General features: G+C 34.0%; 2 protein-coding genes across 4 annotated transcripts; one reads left to right on the top strand and one right to left on the bottom strand.

Moving 5' to 3' along the window:
- The first annotated feature begins 6,940 nt into the window (after nucleotides 1-6,940).
- LOC109597479 (uncharacterized) lies at nucleotides 6,941-9,756 on the top strand. The gene is made up of 3 exons (XM_020013170.2): nucleotides 6,941-7,134; nucleotides 8,734-8,904; nucleotides 9,037-9,756. Exons 1-3 carry the CDS (start codon nucleotides 7,074-7,076, stop codon nucleotides 9,234-9,236), a joined length of 432 nt encoding a protein of 143 aa, XP_019868729.1. The 5' UTR covers nucleotides 6,941-7,073; the 3' UTR covers nucleotides 9,237-9,756.
- On the bottom strand, nucleotides 9,614-16,897 carry LOC109597478 (uncharacterized). 3 transcript variants are annotated; one of them, XM_020013169.2, is made up of 9 exons: nucleotides 16,777-16,897; nucleotides 12,844-13,674; nucleotides 11,983-12,420; nucleotides 11,740-11,926; nucleotides 11,241-11,681; nucleotides 10,976-11,176; nucleotides 10,437-10,921; nucleotides 10,254-10,382; nucleotides 9,614-10,194 (listed from the first exon to the last, which is right to left on the bottom strand). In XM_020013169.2, exons 3-9 carry the CDS (start codon nucleotides 12,409-12,411, stop codon nucleotides 10,033-10,035), a joined length of 2,034 nt encoding a protein of 677 aa, XP_019868728.1. In that variant the 5' UTR covers nucleotides 12,412-12,420; nucleotides 12,844-13,674; nucleotides 16,777-16,897; the 3' UTR covers nucleotides 9,614-10,032. The 3 variants fall into 3 exon arrangements, with proteins under 3 accessions (XP_019868728.1, XP_049826784.1, XP_049826785.1); XM_049970827.1 differs by lacking the exons at nucleotides 12,844-13,674; nucleotides 16,777-16,897 and having other exon boundaries at nucleotides 11,983-12,562; XM_049970828.1 differs by lacking the exons at nucleotides 12,844-13,674; nucleotides 16,777-16,897 and having other exon boundaries at nucleotides 10,443-10,921; nucleotides 11,983-12,557.
- Nucleotides 16,898-16,928: the final 31 nt, after the last annotated feature.

The raw sequence follows: 16,928 nt of genomic DNA, 5'->3' as shown, positions 1-16,928 counted from the left end.
AATCCAGCAACTTCATTGCACCCTGCTGTCACTTACATCAGTTGGAGCATTTCAATGGTATGCCTAGTTTCACTCTTGATCTTCGCTTACATCGTACTAAAGAAAAGGAAAAGGATCCAACACTTCCTGAATCACAAAGGAATCCCCTGGACTCTTCTTAAGAAGGGAGGTGTTACGGATGAGACTACGCATATCTTTTACATTATCATTTTCCATCCTGTTTCTATACTAATTCCTGTTACGCTTGTATATTTGCTTCTCTATTGTGTGAACTGTTAATTCAGCTTTTTTGTAATTGTATATTTGTTCTTTTTATATAATATTCTATTAAGTGTTGATTTATTCTTCAAACCGACAATTAGTATTTTGTCTTCATCAAATATGTGATTTGATTTGATGCCCAAAAAAAATACTTATTTTAATCCAACATCTTTAACTCGCGCAAGGGTAAGAAACCGATGTGGTAAAAGGCGAAATAGTCAATTTCATGTTGAACGGTATGTGCATCACACTGTAGGGGTTATGATGTGGAGGGCTATTGCTTATGATAGTACAATTGGTCTTCGTTAGAGGCAACATGACTGTCCAAAGCTACTTCCAAAACGTTATTTAAACATATTCTGTTCTACGTTATCCATTCTTCAACAAGACAGTGTAGGACCGCATGTAGCATGTGGAGTTACACTGAACATTTTTGAGGATTGGACAAGTTGATTTCTTGCTTTGACCATCAAGATTTGTGATCTCTTACTTATTGAATATGTGAGTCCATGACAAGAGGAATTTGCAAATGCCAGATGGGACGCTCTGTTTTTGTCTGACAGCACTATTTTTTAACTGCAACTTGGCCAGCCTTTTTTATAATTTTGTCTATTTTGGGAGTGGTTTTTCGTGAACGTCTTGGCTTACGTAGATTTTTTAACACCATCTTGAATTTACATAAAATCTTCGAAACAGCACTGTGAGTAATAATTAAAGTTTTTGCCACGTCACATTACGTTGAAGTGAAAAGTAAACGTGTTCAGGAATTACTACGTTAAAACCGACTGACAAAAAGACCTAAATAGAAAACGATGAGTGATAATACTAGTATACTGTACGGTAAACACAAAGTAGCAGATTAGTTTCTGTTGGGTATTTCATCTGTAGGTGTTGTGTTATGTTGTGTTCCTTTCCTTTTTGGAGCCCTCTCGATTTTAATCAAAAATAAATAATTACAATATATTCCTTTCTTCGAATGTTTGGACTGTAATCTGAATAATTATTAGTATACCGATAGAAAAGCCTTTATTCCGTCTGACTGTTGAGAGAAATATCATGCATAACAGAAACAGTAAAAGACTGCCACTATGGGGCAAACTGGCAAAGTTTACAGATCTCATAGTTATTTATAATGTTTTTAGGTTATTTTCCATTTCTGACCAAGAGACGATCTCTTCAGCTGATTTATGATTTCGGTTTGAGATTGCGAGTTCTTTGTTGATGTTGATTATATCTTGTTCAAAATTGTTTTTTGAGATTACTATTTTTTTCCGTTTTTTAAATTAAAAGGTTTGGCGAGGATGGGGTTTTTAGGCTTTTACAAAACTATATTGATGATGATTTGGTATTGAGTCGTTTACCTGAAACTGATAAGGACGGGTTCTTGAAGACTACTGTGGATTATTTCTTTTCTATCATTTTCGTCAATATTGTCCAGTGTCTCTAGTAAATCGAAATAGATATTTTGGTTCAATTATTTCTGGAGCGTACACTGTTATTGAATCGAGTTGATTTCCATGGGTATAGTATTGTAATCTTTACACCTTAATCTGAATTGTTTGTAAGATCCATGGTACTTTTATTATTTACGGCTCTATTAAGGTTTGGGAGAATGTATACATTTTTTTTCTTTTATTTTGTTACTTCATATACGTTTGGCTATTAATCCGCTGAAAGAGTCCTCAATAAGATACAATCTATTTATTCGACCATATTACTTTTCGTCTTAGAATAATTGAACCTATGCAGTTGGTTACACAATTTCCCTTTTTTGAATATCATGTCAAAAATTTCTTCAATGCTTTGTAGCTGAAATAGTTCAAAATCCACTTAATAGTAGACACTAAAATGTCAGTGGAACTAACCAACTCAAGTCCGAAACTCTTCGAGAAAATATTTTTCAAAATAGTGGGATACTTGCCTTCAATCATCATGCTAAACAATTAATTGAAAAATTCATCGAAATTGGCATCTCAGAGTCAATTTTGACTGATTAATGAAGAGAATTTGCTACGTTTTCTTAAATACTTTGATAAATACAAAATTGACACTATTTCAACAGGACCATAACAATAGGCTTAAGCATATCGTCTATATCAGGAATATGCAACAAACATCTAAGTAAAACTAGATTTGTCCAAAATAAATGGAGTCTGATCATTTGTATCGACATAATAGGGATAGATAAAGAGTTAGAGAAAAAAACTTCATGAAAATGATTAAGTTATGGCGACGCATGTTACCAGCACTCTATGAGAAAAATTAACTTGATGGTGACCTATGAATTATTTAACGGCATATGACCCGTATTTAAGACAGCTTTTAGTATAATGGACTCATACGATGCTCAATATTACGATAAAGTAATTAACGAGGTGAATAAAAATGACAATCACATCATCTTTGATAAAATATCAAATCGGTGTGCTAGAAAGTGCAATTTTAAACCTTAACTTTAGGGCTAACTGCATCAAATTAAGTCAAATCTAATTGTTAAGTGCTATGATAAAAACGGTAGAAACGAAGTTTTCTTCAACATCGACCCATTACAACTTACATAACTATTTCCAACATACTTTCAGATTCTTAATAACCATTTCCAACATAATTGTTTGCAAGAACAACGGACATTTTTTTCTTTTTTTTTTTTTTCTTACTGACTCGTCCAAATCCGAACAATTCTGATATCAAACGCATCAGTCTAAAGATAGAGTTTTCACGTATGTCTGACATTTGGTCATGATCTTCCGATCGGTACGAGGATTTTTAGTCAGTGGGAATCCGACACTGCTTCCGAATTCCATTGTGCGTCTTTACTCTGTTCTTTATGATCACCATGCGGCATAATTTTGACGGAAAATTTAAATACTACGCAACTAAATTACTTAAAAAACGTTTTTTTCTAGTTAATTTTTTTTAAAAAATTAGAAGATCAGTCTTTAATCCTGTACAAATTCCAACAGGATGAGACCAATAGAAATTTGGTATAAATTACTATAATTAAAAGGAATATTTTATTTATAGATATGAACATAAGAGGTTTCCAAAAAGTCGTTAACATGTTTTGATTTTGATGAATGAAAGGTTTCACCAACAGGTGAGTGAAACAGAAAGAAAATATAAAAGCTTCAGGGACGAACAAATGAAATTTGGACTTTAGTTATTGTTTTTTCGTTTGCAACGAAAACTTATTTATGTTATTGGCATTCATGAATATATATAGCCGTTTTTCAAAATTTGAAATGTTTCGCGAGCCACTGTATTTAAAAGGCATGCAAAAAAGGAATTAAAAAATTTATTTACAAAAATTATATTTATTGAAAAGATAAATAAAAGTACAAAATATGTGTATTGAATTTAAATATTAAAAATTGAACACATTTATTTTACTTCTGGAATGAAAAGGAAACTGGGGTACATTTATCGAGAGCCATAAATAGTCCTTCAAAGAGCCGCATGTGGCTGATCTGATATATAGTCATGATACATTGAAGTCAATTTTGTATAAGAATAAAATATCAAATACGTCAAATTGACTATGGTTTTCGAGATAAACACTATTAACTATTTGACTGAAAAACATATTTAATAATACCTGGTAAAATATATATTTTTATGTCCTGGTGGAACCGTTCCCCTTGCTCCTTACTGTATTCGCCTAGGTTGTCCGGGAATCTGTCCAAATGGCTATGTAAAAAATACAATTTAATGCTCATGTTAGCTCCTAAGTAGTTAAAATTCTGTAGCATTTTATCAGCTAGTTCTGGATATTCTGATGCTTTGTGATTTCCCAAAAAAAAAATACTATTAATACAAAGCTGAGCCATGCTTTTGATTCGATCTGTATCATATAGCTTGAAGTGTCTCATTATAGGAAGTTCACTACGGAAATTGAGATACCCAGCTAGAAACTCGTATAAATTTATATTTAGACATCCCTTGTCTCAAAATTCACACAAGTCACAAAAATCGATTTTTTGTATATTTTTTGCGCTACTTGTATTTCTTATCAATATTGTAATATTTGTTTTAAACATTTTTTCATACGTCGAACCGCTGTCGAGATAGAGGGCAGAGAGCCCGCGGCTACAGTATCATTTGAGGTCAACTGGTAGTCCCGATCGAAAACGTAGTATAATGTTTATAAATTATTGCTAAATATATAATTAGCATTTTTATTAACTATTACATTATACTCAATCATTTTTTTGCTTACTTATCTATTTTTAATTTCCATTTCTTTACATATAGTATTTGTAGCACGCATAGCATAGATCCATTTACACAAAACACTTTCTTTTGTACTTCGACCACGAGATACTCCTCCTTCTGTTTTCAATGATTTCATAAGACTTTGTTCAATTACCATATCTGTCCATGTACCAGAATTCAATCGTTCTGTTCGTTTCACGGTGAAAAATCCATTTTTAAACTTCTCAAAAGTTTGTTCATCCATAGTTTCTTCCAACTTCAGCATATCTTGAAGATATAAGTATGCTGATTTTGCGTATAAGTGGCCACTGGTGAAGATGCATTGTGAAAATACGGCAGCATTTTGCGCACTTTATCCAGATGTTCTTTAAAAAGCCCAAGTCTTTCAGTGTGAACAAAATCAAGTGCTATTGAAACCATTTCGAAATATTGCACCCATAACTGTACTGTTGGACCTCGAGCTTTTAAATCATCCAGTCTGTTCAGAAATGTCGCAGGAAAAAGGGTTGAACTACCTATACATCCTTCTATGTTTTCGTAGGAAACATCTCGAGAAGTTATTTGTTGTATTAAATGATCCAAAGTACCATCTTCAATGTTCATATCTTATCACTGATAATGCAAGTCGTAATAATGTATGCTTCTCCAGTAAGCATGATCACTGAGCAATTTGTCAACAAAATTCTTTGCATATTTTTCAGAGAGGTTGATCAAAAGTAATCACACACGTTTTTTGTCTGTATATCACATAACTTGAGATGTTGAAAATTTTTTGTTATTTTTAGTGAGTTGTTCAAGATAACCATTCCACCGTGGCAACAAAGCAATATATCTCCACTTTCCATACAGCCACAAAAAATCAACTCCGTTAATGTTTTTTTCTGTGAGTGCTTTATCATCATGTAAATTTCCGACTTGAACTTTACTGTATCCTGGTTCAACTTGTTTTTCATAAACTTGAAGAGATACATATGATATGGCTGCCAACTCTTTCGCACTTGATTTGGTTGTGCATTTTTGTATCCGTTCATCGTAGAGAACAGCATTTTTTGAAGTTATTATTTTAATCATCCCCATAACATGGCATCGTCTCTAACATATTGTACAAGTGCACCAGATGATAATAATAAAAAATGATAAATATATATTTAGCAGTAATTTATAAACTTTATACTGCGTATTTTCGATCTGGACTACCATTTGACCTCAAATTATACTCTAGCCGCGCGCTCTCTGCCCTCTATCTCGATAACGGTTCGACGTATGAAAAAATGTTTAATACAAAAGTTGTAGAGAATTTAATTCTCCCCAATATTGATACGAAATACAAGTAGCGTAAAATCTATAGGAAACAACGAGATATTTACAAAAAAAGTCCAAAAAATCGATTTTTGTGACTTTTGATCTCTGACTTCTTAAGTTCATCATGTGTGAATTTTGAGACAAGTTTTAGGATGTCAAAATATAAGTTTATGCCAGTTTATAGCTGGGTATCTCGATTTCCAAGATATTCACCCAATTTTGACTAAGATGACTGAGCTACCAGTCTTATCCAGGGCTTGAATAAACTGTTTCACTAGCCCAGTCTTGATGTACAGTGGTGCAAGAATCATGTTTTCCCAGCTTATCAGTGGCTCATTAACAACATTTACTTTTCTTACTACCATATTTTCTCTCAAAGGCCAAATCTTTCTAATCCAGCATTCATTCATTCATTGGACATACTCAAATTAATAATTTAGATTAATATTCTTTCAAATGTTTACTTACATGTCGTTTATTTCAAGAACCAGAGTCAGTCCAAACAAAGAAATTTCAGAGGTAAAAGTCAGTATTTAAAGAAAAATTTATTTTGTAACAGTTTACGAACATGTGATAAAATGACTAATTTTTAAAAATTTAAGAGTGAAATTAGAAAGTACATTTTTGTATAATTTTAGTTTTATTAAAAATTTGTATGAAAATTTGTTTGAAAGATAGAATCTAAAAAAGTGTAACAGTCGCGGTAGAAGCAAAAAAAAAAAAAAATTTGCTGTAAATCGTTCCGAACCGCTAAAACGACGGTACTTGTATGGCTGGCATTGAGTAAATTGTACGTTTCGTGAATAAAATTTAATACAATCGTTCTATTACCGCTGTCGGACGGATATTCCGAATTATCCAATTGAACGTTTTAGACTTAAACAAAATGGGTTTGTGGAACATTGTTCCTTTGAGTGATAAATTAATGCCCATTATATTACGTCACAAATGTATAAAACTTGTTTCTCAAACGTCGTTCCCAATACCTATTAAAAATTGCAGGTGACAATAAATTAAGTTATCAGCCATCCAATTTTTTAGAACCCTATATAACCTTATAAATCTCAGTCGAGCCGTACGTTTTCATCCGAATTACACATGCGGTTAATTTAGTTAAACGTTGTGTTCTTGTACAAAAGGTTTCCGTCTTTTCCGTGCAATTGAGCGCGTTACGACGCCTTTTCGCGCAGTCTCCGAAACCGTACCGCGCTCAGTGTACGTCCAACGTCCCGGCTGCATCTTCGTGCAGTGTTCACGCACTATTTGTGATAGTCCCCGGTTAAAATTCGATAGCGATAATGAATTACCTTCAGTGCATTTTCAGCGTGCTTTTGATTGCCATTATTTGTGTTAAAACTGGTAAGTGCTAAAATATCCGGGGTATTTTTAGAAGGCGATATTCTGTTTGTGCACGCATTTTTTTAAAACGCCAAGTTTTATTGTGTTTATGCCGATTTTCTGGCAAACGCAACCACGGGAAATTCTACAAAATAATGTTTTTCCTACTAAACATCTAATGCGTTGTTACATTTCTATAATTTAATGCATATTTGTAGGCGGACGTTTATGAATTAATTCATTCTTGGGTTTTATGTTACGTTAAAAATTCAAGATGATAATAGGACATAAGTTTGCGCAGGACCTCACATGGATCAATAGTCCGTACCAAGTTTGGATGGTCTGAGTTTCAATTTTAACCTTTGCGTGTTTATATACCATTCCATCTTTTTCTACATGATACGAATAATAAATATTGTTAAGTACTTAATGATAATTTAATACAATACGATAATACGTTCAATAATTCAAAGTTGATTAGATTGTTTACTATTTTCTATTTCAACTTCCCTATGCTGAACTTATTTTTTTGTTTTATTAATTTTATTAATGCCATTTTATTTTAGTAACAAACGTACAAACATAACGGTTTTAACTCAACACCACAATTTTTGTTTCATAATAGTTCTACACAGTGTTCCAAAAATGGCGTAAACAAAAAATGGTACGTCGTAAAGGAACTATTACCCTATATATATAAATATATGAAATGGTTTTCGATTGGTATATGAAAAAGACAATAAAAAAATCCCATTATGAAGCAAATTTGCAGACTGCCTGTGTCGTGCATGATGTCTCCCTCAAAATTCAGTCGAATGAACGAAATTTCGATTGGTATACCGATTGGAAAGCTTACTGAATTTTGAGACACATATCATACATGACAGAGACAGTAAAAGATTCCTACTATGAAGCAATTTTGCAGACTTTTACTGTCTCTGTCGTGTATGATGTCTCTTTCAAAATTAAGGCGGATCAAATGGTTTTCGATTGGTATATATAAAAATTATTAAACATAACATAAATTCTATTTCATTAAATTAACAAATTAAACCTACGCGACATTGCTATATAAATATCTAGTTAGATTCCTGTACTTTTACACAAGCTTACCCCTTTTACTACGATCAATAGAACAAAAACTTTCTGTTCCTCTAGATCTTTATTCAGATCTTTAAAGACATTTGTATCAGAATGTCTTCTTTCAGTGGTTTATTATTTATCGATCATCAACAATCAAATCATATTTGTAAAAAAAGTAAAAGAGTAAAAAGTAGGCACCAGTGGTGCATAAGAATAAATGGGTAATTCGTAGCAACTCAAAATTAAGACGGCGTTGTTGGCCAGTTTGATTAAATTTTTAAATTAAAATTAAATCATTTAGAGAAGGTATTAATGCGAGTATGGTAACAAAAACTGTTATCTCAAATCATATTAACAAAATAAAATTTGTAAATTAAACTGTTAAATCCCCAAATTGTGAATACCAATTTATTATTAATAATTTTATAAAACTCATAAAAGGTTCCATTATATAATAACATAAGATCGTTTAATTGCGATAATTTTGGAACAACTTTTATGAAATATATTTATAGCCTTTATGCTATTATTTTTTAGGTTTTGCAATTTCCTGCTACGAGTGTAACAGTGCAACTGACAAAAGATGTTTGGGGGACGAACACAACAGACTTTCGGACGATTTGAAGAAACCCTGTCCGGAACGAAGCGGCCAACCCTACAAACTATGTAGAAAAATCAAACAGATGATCGATTTCGAAGTAAACGGACGTAAGTATTCCAGTCATATCTGTACTCAGGAAGTCATCATTTACCGGTCAGATTCTAGTTGGTACAAACTGGACTTTTAATTAATTCAACTTTCGGACCGTCCTACTGAATGTGTAATTATTCAATTTTCAGTACAACCTGACAGTCGTGTGATTAGAACTTGCGGCTACGATGATTCGACGTACAAAGATCGCTGCTATCAAAGATCAGGCTTCGGGGGCAGACAGGAGGTGTGCACCTGCGAAACGGAGGGTTGCAACAGTGGCATCGCACTTTTACCATCCATGTACATGCTTTTAGGGCTCTACATGTTATTAAAGCTGAATTGGTAATGGTTACGATGTTAATGAAGTTTTGGACAAATGAAGTTACTGTTTGTTATTGTCAAAGGACCATGGTAGTTTCATTTGATGCAACGCATTGTATATTTTTGTTGAAGTTGTTTTCTCTATATTATTTTTGAAGTATTTATGATAGCAATAGGGTGGTTATTAAAGAGGGGTAGCTCAAATAATATAAACGTTTTTTAAACTTGTATTCAATGAATATAAGTATGTCACAGAAAAAGTTAAAGGTGAAGTAGTTTAAAATATATTGTTATAAATATGCTAAATCAAATCGTTTTCAATTTAGTTCATTTAATATATCCCCCTTTTGAGGGGAGTGATTTTTTGTTACTATATTATTAAAGTTAGATGCTTGAACTAGATGTAAATACCTATTAAAAAATAATACTGCCAAAATTATAAAGGATATTGTTGAAGTTATAGAACAGTTTAAACAGTGAATGCACAATATGGATAATTTATCTAAATACTAACAAATAATATAAAATAAAATATTATGAAATGATATTTTTTATTTTATACCCAAATTTCAATATTTCCTAACAAATCCAAAATGTACAATAATATTCATCTATGATTTATAATTAATACAATGAACAATGTTTTTGAATAATTTCTTAATCAGAATGAAATCAAAACAGTCTGAATAACATATATTGGATATATAAGTAAAACTTATATTTTCCTTAATACAGTAATTTCAAAGAGTCAAACTCGAAATTAATTGTACTTAGGTACGTGAACGCTAATGGTATAAAATTAGTGTAAATATCAAAGTTCATTAAACATAATCTCCATCAGGGTCATAATTCAATCTTAGTCTTATTGGACCAACAACTTCCTTTAAATCTCCCTTAATATCCTGAAAATCGGCATCGGGGATATTATCCTTAAGCAACATATCAAGTTTATGGTTTAATATCGCTTCCTTATTGTCCACATGCTACGAAGACAATCAATTAATAAAAATTAAACTGTATCTTAAATATAAAAATAAGATACTTTGTACAGATAGGCTGAATAGTGAATGACGTAGCGTAAATCTCTCACAACTTCGTTAACATAAATATAATCATGTCCCCTAACTTTCTTCAAAATCATATCCATGTCAGCCAAAGGAGAAAACTCACTCTAAAACATAACCCCATTAAAGAAATAGGTTGTCTACAACCTAATATTATTTACACAAACTTTGGTTTGTGCGAAAAGTCCATCCGACAGGAATACATCCATGATATCGATAACAATCTTCTCCAAAATAGCAGTGCTAATGTCAGTAATCCCGTTTTCGTTCTCGTACACGGTGCAGCAACGTTGCGGCTCGATGACCACCTCCTTCCTCTTTTTGAACTTTCTAGCGTGTATGGGGGTGATGCCGTTGCCGCTCACCGCCGGGTTACGTTGCAAAACCGTTATCTGACATTTGGGCTCGGCATCCATTGGCGGAGGCGCCATACCTTCGAACTGCACCCCGGGGTCCAAGAAGAAAGGACACATCTCCTGACGTTGAGTCTGCGAGCCCACATCCGTACCGAACTGCGTAAAATTGTTGTTGGTTAACCATTCGTGCACGTTGATGTGAGACGACAAGTTCAACTCCTGTTCCGTCGCATCCTGTTTGTCGAACTCGTCCTGGTTCGGTTCCATGTTCGGGACGGACTTACGATTACCTTCAAATCAAATGTATTTAAATTTTGGTTCCACTAGAGGTTCAACGATCGTACCGACGTTGATCCAGTATTTCTCGTTAACGTTGTTTGCTTTGTTGATGTTTTGGGCCGTTCCCAAAAATTCTATGGCCCTAGGGCTGTGATTTTCATTAGGCTTTTTCGGAATGTAGTAACTGCCTGGTTTCATGTACAATCTTCTGTCGTCCTCTTCAGAGCAAAACTCCTCCTCTTTGCAAAAATCGCCGAAACCCTTAACTAGTACACACACACGATATAGTCTTTCCACTTCTTGACCTCTTATCTATTTAAGTTTGATTACCTTGGTCGATGGTCTCGCTAGGAAGGGAAGGTAGATGCAAAATGCCTCTGACATTTTTAATGGAATTGTTGGAAGTCACAGGCGATGTGGTGGCAGTTTCGCTATCACCGGGCTTTTTGAACGCCATTTCTGAACCGGGACTCTTTAAAATATTCACATGCATTCCTTCCTGTGGTGGAGTGTTATTACCATTAACGCCCATTGTACTCGATGAATTCAAATTCGTGTCCAGATTGTAAAAGATTCTTGTCAACTGGGCTGAAAGATCGATCGTCTCTTTTTCCCAACGCAAATAGCAAGCTCTAAACTCAGGCGTAAGTTCTTTTTCGATTTTACCCAAGCTCGACCCGTCTCTGTTCTCCCAGTAACCTTTGAGGATGTGCCAGCAGTTTGTTAGACGCACAAAAGCGTATATAAAGTCTTTGGTGGCCCAAGGAATACCTGCAAATTAGTTTGTAACATCCAAGTGCAAATGATAGAAATTTAATACTTAAATTACCTTGCGAGTGGATGTTGGAAACGGTAGTGCATGGTTTAAGTATTTCTGAACGAGTTCTGATGCATAAATTTTGAATGTTTCTAAAGCACGGCCGATTCCTGTTCCTGTAAGCGATCTGTTCCGCCGTCAAGCAGCTGCGCTCCAAAAACTTGACGAAATTCTCATTGATCGTCTCCTCGCAGTTATCCTGAAAAATTGACAAATCAATGGCGGCTGTCAGCGTTACTTAAGTAGAACACCTACAGGTAGGAGTAGTTCATTAGCCGGAGGCGTGACCTCGTCCTCTTCCTGCGCATCTCTCCTGTCACGCTGCGCGGCGGCCAACATCATCTCTGCGGCGCCTGACTGGGAGACCGCTACGTGGGACTGCGTCACGTTCCCGTAGACACCCTGCGGCACCGCCATCGGCACCGGGTACTGGCCGCCCACGTTGAACTGCGTGTACTGATAATGCTGGAGGTAGGGGCGCGGCGCGGCCGGCGGGAACGGCATCAGATGCGGCACCGGAGGGCGGTAGCCCACTGGGTGCGGATAGTATTGGGGCTGCGGAAAGATCGAGTGGACCGCGGCGCAGGGACTGCCTCCACCTTGGCACGTGCACACGTGGTGCATGTGATAGTGGAAACTGTTCTCTGGCCGGGACTGGTCCATCGTGTCCTGGCTTTGATTCATAGACTGGCCCTGCAATTGATTTAAAGGTGTTACGAGACTGGTCGATGTCAGCATTTGAATTGGAAACGGTATTTTTTCTGGCTGTGATGACACGATCGATTCGCCGAGTGTCATTTTTGATTTATCGATGAGCGAAATAACTGGATAAAAATTTCGTTTTCGATGGTTACGATTGACTTGCCATGCCAAACTGTAACAATCGTTTTGTTATATTACAAAAATAAACAATTTTTACTTAATAACATCAATGAAATAATAGTAATAATTACGCAGTTTAACAAATTTTAGTGAATGCAACTTTTATAATCACTTATAAATCGTAAAAATAACGAAAATAAGACGAAAATATTTAAAATGCAAACGTCACAAATTGTTATGTCAAACGATTTTTAGTTGAATAGTCTATAAAATATAAAGAATTTATATACTTACAATCTCACAATCTTCTGGCAAACATTTTTTACAGGGTAAGCTTAAAAATAAGTTTAAATGCTCTTGCTTAAAAAATCATATTAATGCACGTTTGATTGGTTAAAACTGATTTTATTTTGTTATAGTAGTGATTACATGGAGTACTTGATCAAAAATGTAATTTTTTTAAAAATTATTGATTGACATATATTCTAATTCAACTACTAATTAACAGATGGCGGCATTTTTTATTATTAATTTTATTTAATTTTTCAATTTAATTAATTATGTATTTATTCAATATAATTAATTTTACAGTAGACTGAACTGAAAATATATTTGTCTCGGTCAATTACATTAATTAAAGACAGTTAAGCTGAATTCACACGACTTCAGTGTGTCCGCAATGTCGCAGCCATATTGAACAACCTTTATATCTCACACACCCCACGAAACCAATAAAATCCCCACGAATCAAGACAAGCATATTGAAAAACACACATCGTCCTTAACCGACAAACATTATTACTGACAAAAAAGCCCCGTCGGGATAAACACTACACTTGGCTGCACTCCTGTCCATTAATTTTGTCGTCGCCGATTGATTTGTCGCGCTCCTTGAACGTCTCTCCGATTTCATTCGATTGTTCTTGTAACTGACGATTGATCTCGCTCTCCCACAGGTACGAATCTTTTTTCAGGGTCAGGCAGAGGAAGGCGCTGGCCGCGATTCCCATCACCAGGAACAGGATTAAGATGCCGAAACCGATGACGAACGTCAACGTGTTGTTCGCCGTTTCCTTTTCCGGTGCTGTTGTGTTTAGTGAGCTCATATTCAGTTCCATTTTTAATCTAGAACATGATACAAAAATTAAGAGAAGATAATTTGTGACATTTACATTTTAAATTCACAAAGGGTCTGAGAATTTAGAATATATATTTAATGCACAACTAAATAAAGAATAATTAAGCTTGAAAGCAGTTAATCCCCTTGATCCCGCAGAGAAAAACAGAATATTGATCCTGAATTATAAAACCCGTTGTCTAATGAGAATTTCATCAGTGTGATGTTGTGATGTGTAAATTGTTACAGAATTTATCTTCCAGTATTTGTCAGTCTTAAAACAATATTACCATAAAATAATTAACGTAAAGTTTTACTTTTATTAATCCTTACTTCCAAATAATGAAAACACGATGAAAAACATACATTAAAGAGGGTTGTTAATAATAAAACAATACAACCAAAATTGCAAACAGGAAATGTATATATTAAACAAAAAGAAAACTGTTAAAGGAAGTGTATGTAAAATATTAATTTAATACAAAAGTCAACAAATATATACTGTTGATTGAAGCACTTATGTTAATCTCTGATTTAATTATAGACTCCAATGTTGAATCAAAGATTATGTATATAATAAATCTACCCGTAAATAATAGTTTAAAAACAGATTATTTGTCTATTTACTTCATCTTCAATTAAAACATTATCTCTTCGTAGTCAAGATAACATTTCTGTTAAAACTGCTTAAATTATTAACATTTAATTAAATTTAACATTGCTTAAATTTCCTTGCTATATAAATATTGCTCCCTATATAAATATTCATATACCCAATTTAAATTGTCAACAGCCGAAACTCAAATTAATACTGTTTAAATTAGATCTGCAAGTTTAATGAACATTAATTAACAATACAATCTTGTGTACCTTTATTGAATAATAAAAAAATCAATATTGACTTTCAACGTTCAATTAGTGTGTAAAAAAAATCTTGTCATTGTTCGGGAATTGGATCCCTTGTCAAGGGAGCTAATTAGCTTCTTGTCCCTAATCCAGAACTTCCCTCTTGTTGATTATCGCACGTGAATGGAGGGTTTGATTAATGCCGCGATCGAAACAAAATTATCGCCTCGAAACAAGCCCCATTCGTGTAACGCTAGAGCGGGGGTGAAGGAACGCCCTCGTACAATTTTTTATTTCCAATTACAAGTGTCAACTGGAAGATGAATCGATGTCGCATCCATTTTTATTTTGAGCCGGATTACGATATAAATTGGTTTTTCGTGATTGAACAAGAAAATCGCAAAAAAAGTGCAAACATCCACTCCAATTATTTTATGGTATTCCACGGCACGTTTTCACATCACCAACTGGATTAGTCGTGGAAACAGTAAACAGTCATATGTATTACATGTATTAAAGTGAATTGGGGAAAGTTTCAAGTGGAAGGAAACTTTATTTGCAACTTCATAATTTGCACGTTCCTGAACTCCATTACGTATTCCATTATTGTGCCTAAACATCCATTATTCAATTACGAAAGCAAAGTGAAAATTTACGTAGCTAATCTACAAAAAATTGTTCGTCGAATTTCATGACGAACAACAATATAAAAACGAACACAATTGGCACTGTTGAATATGTGACAAATAGAACAATGGTAAAATTCCGTGCATCACATTTATGAATATCGCATTTTGCGGAAGCCTTTTTGCCTTACAATTCTCAAATGCGTAGAAACGACGAAAATTAAATCACGATCATTTATTAAAAGTCCCGTTGCGAGGCTTTTATGAAAAAAAACTTTATTTTATTAAGATTTTCCCTTCCCGAGTTCCCGTTCCGGTTAATAAAATTCACGTGCTCCCTCCCCACCAATTACAATCCGACTCAAATTACTTTTCAGGAATTCCCTTCCCTTATCGTGCTTAATTAATATTATGTTGTATTAATTTGAACTGTGATCTAATGCAACGAATTAAATTCTAGACGATTTTAAAATATAATAAATAAAACGATAACAAAACAAAGGGTTTTTTTATTTACCCACTCCATTTTTATCTTGTATTACTGGAAACACCGATCTACCCGATTTTACTTCATCCCCTTCATGAATAATTCTCCGGTATGCCACTGTTTACGGTTTATTAACTTGTACAGAAACTTGTACCATTATAGGTACATCATATTCCATAGAATATCCGTGTCTTCGCCTCCGCTCAGTTAATTCAGTTAATCGATTCGCTTCCCTTTTACCGTACAATTTAATTTTTGCCTGTTGCTCCGCAAACCCTTTGATCGCGTTTGCCGCCGTTTGCGCAACAGTTAAGCTTTCGAGCTCGCAAAAAAAAAACAATTAATCGAATGTTAGGATGCGCGTCACGTGCACCCACATTGCAAAACCGTCAATGAACAATTTTTCGCGGCTAAAAAGTGCACGACCTCTGTCACATATACGGAACAAAAAAAAAATACCTTCGTCCCGAATTAATTAATAGTATCCGAGCTCGGGATTGAACGATTTTTTCTTACGAATAAATGAAACAGTATCGGATTACGGGGGAGGAAATGTCAAGAGAAGCACAATTTCCAATCATCGGTTCGATCGTAAAATGAACGGACGTAAATTTACATCGACAGGATGCTGGAAAATGTAAGGATTGAACGTGTCTTTTCAAATTCCCAATAAGATTGGGACGTCACTTTTTTACTTCGATGTTGATGTAGAGTCGAATAAAATGGGATTTAATTAAAGCGGTTTCAAGATAAATTACAAGAGTAACAAATAAGATTAAAGGCAAAAAATTACAAGTTACATAGGAAGAAACTTATATAAAAATATAATTAACTGAACATGTTTAATAATTGAAATAACTAAATAAAAACAAAGATATAAATTAATCTGTACTTATATAAAGTTGTTACGGAAATGACATTATATATATATATATATATATATATATATATATATATATATATATATATATGTATGTAAATATATGTATGTAAATAACTGAAATCTTCGCAGCAATTTTTACTCGAGACAAAGGTAAAATGTTAAATCAGGAGAATAAGAATCAGTATGCAATTAAAACTCGAACTGTAATAAATATGCAACATATTAAAGAAGCATTCAGAAATGAATAATATAATAAATATTTTCTTACGGTTTGTTGTTGTTTTTGATTTGGTTTAATACAAGAGACGTTCCGTCTGAAAACACGGTCTGAAATCAACTGAAATTCCTCGTGTTGAGAATTTCCAGCGCAACAGTTTATACAGTTTTGCGCGGACGCACCGCAAACCAGCAAATAATTTT

The sequence above is a fragment of the Aethina tumida genome, chromosome 1 (genome assembly GCF_024364675.1).
Source record: "Aethina tumida isolate Nest 87 chromosome 1, icAetTumi1.1, whole genome shotgun sequence".
Lineage (NCBI taxonomy): Eukaryota > Metazoa > Arthropoda > Insecta > Coleoptera > Nitidulidae > Aethina > Aethina tumida.
Note: the sequence above shows the minus strand (reverse complement) of the source record. Positions and strands in the feature narration are given on the sequence as shown.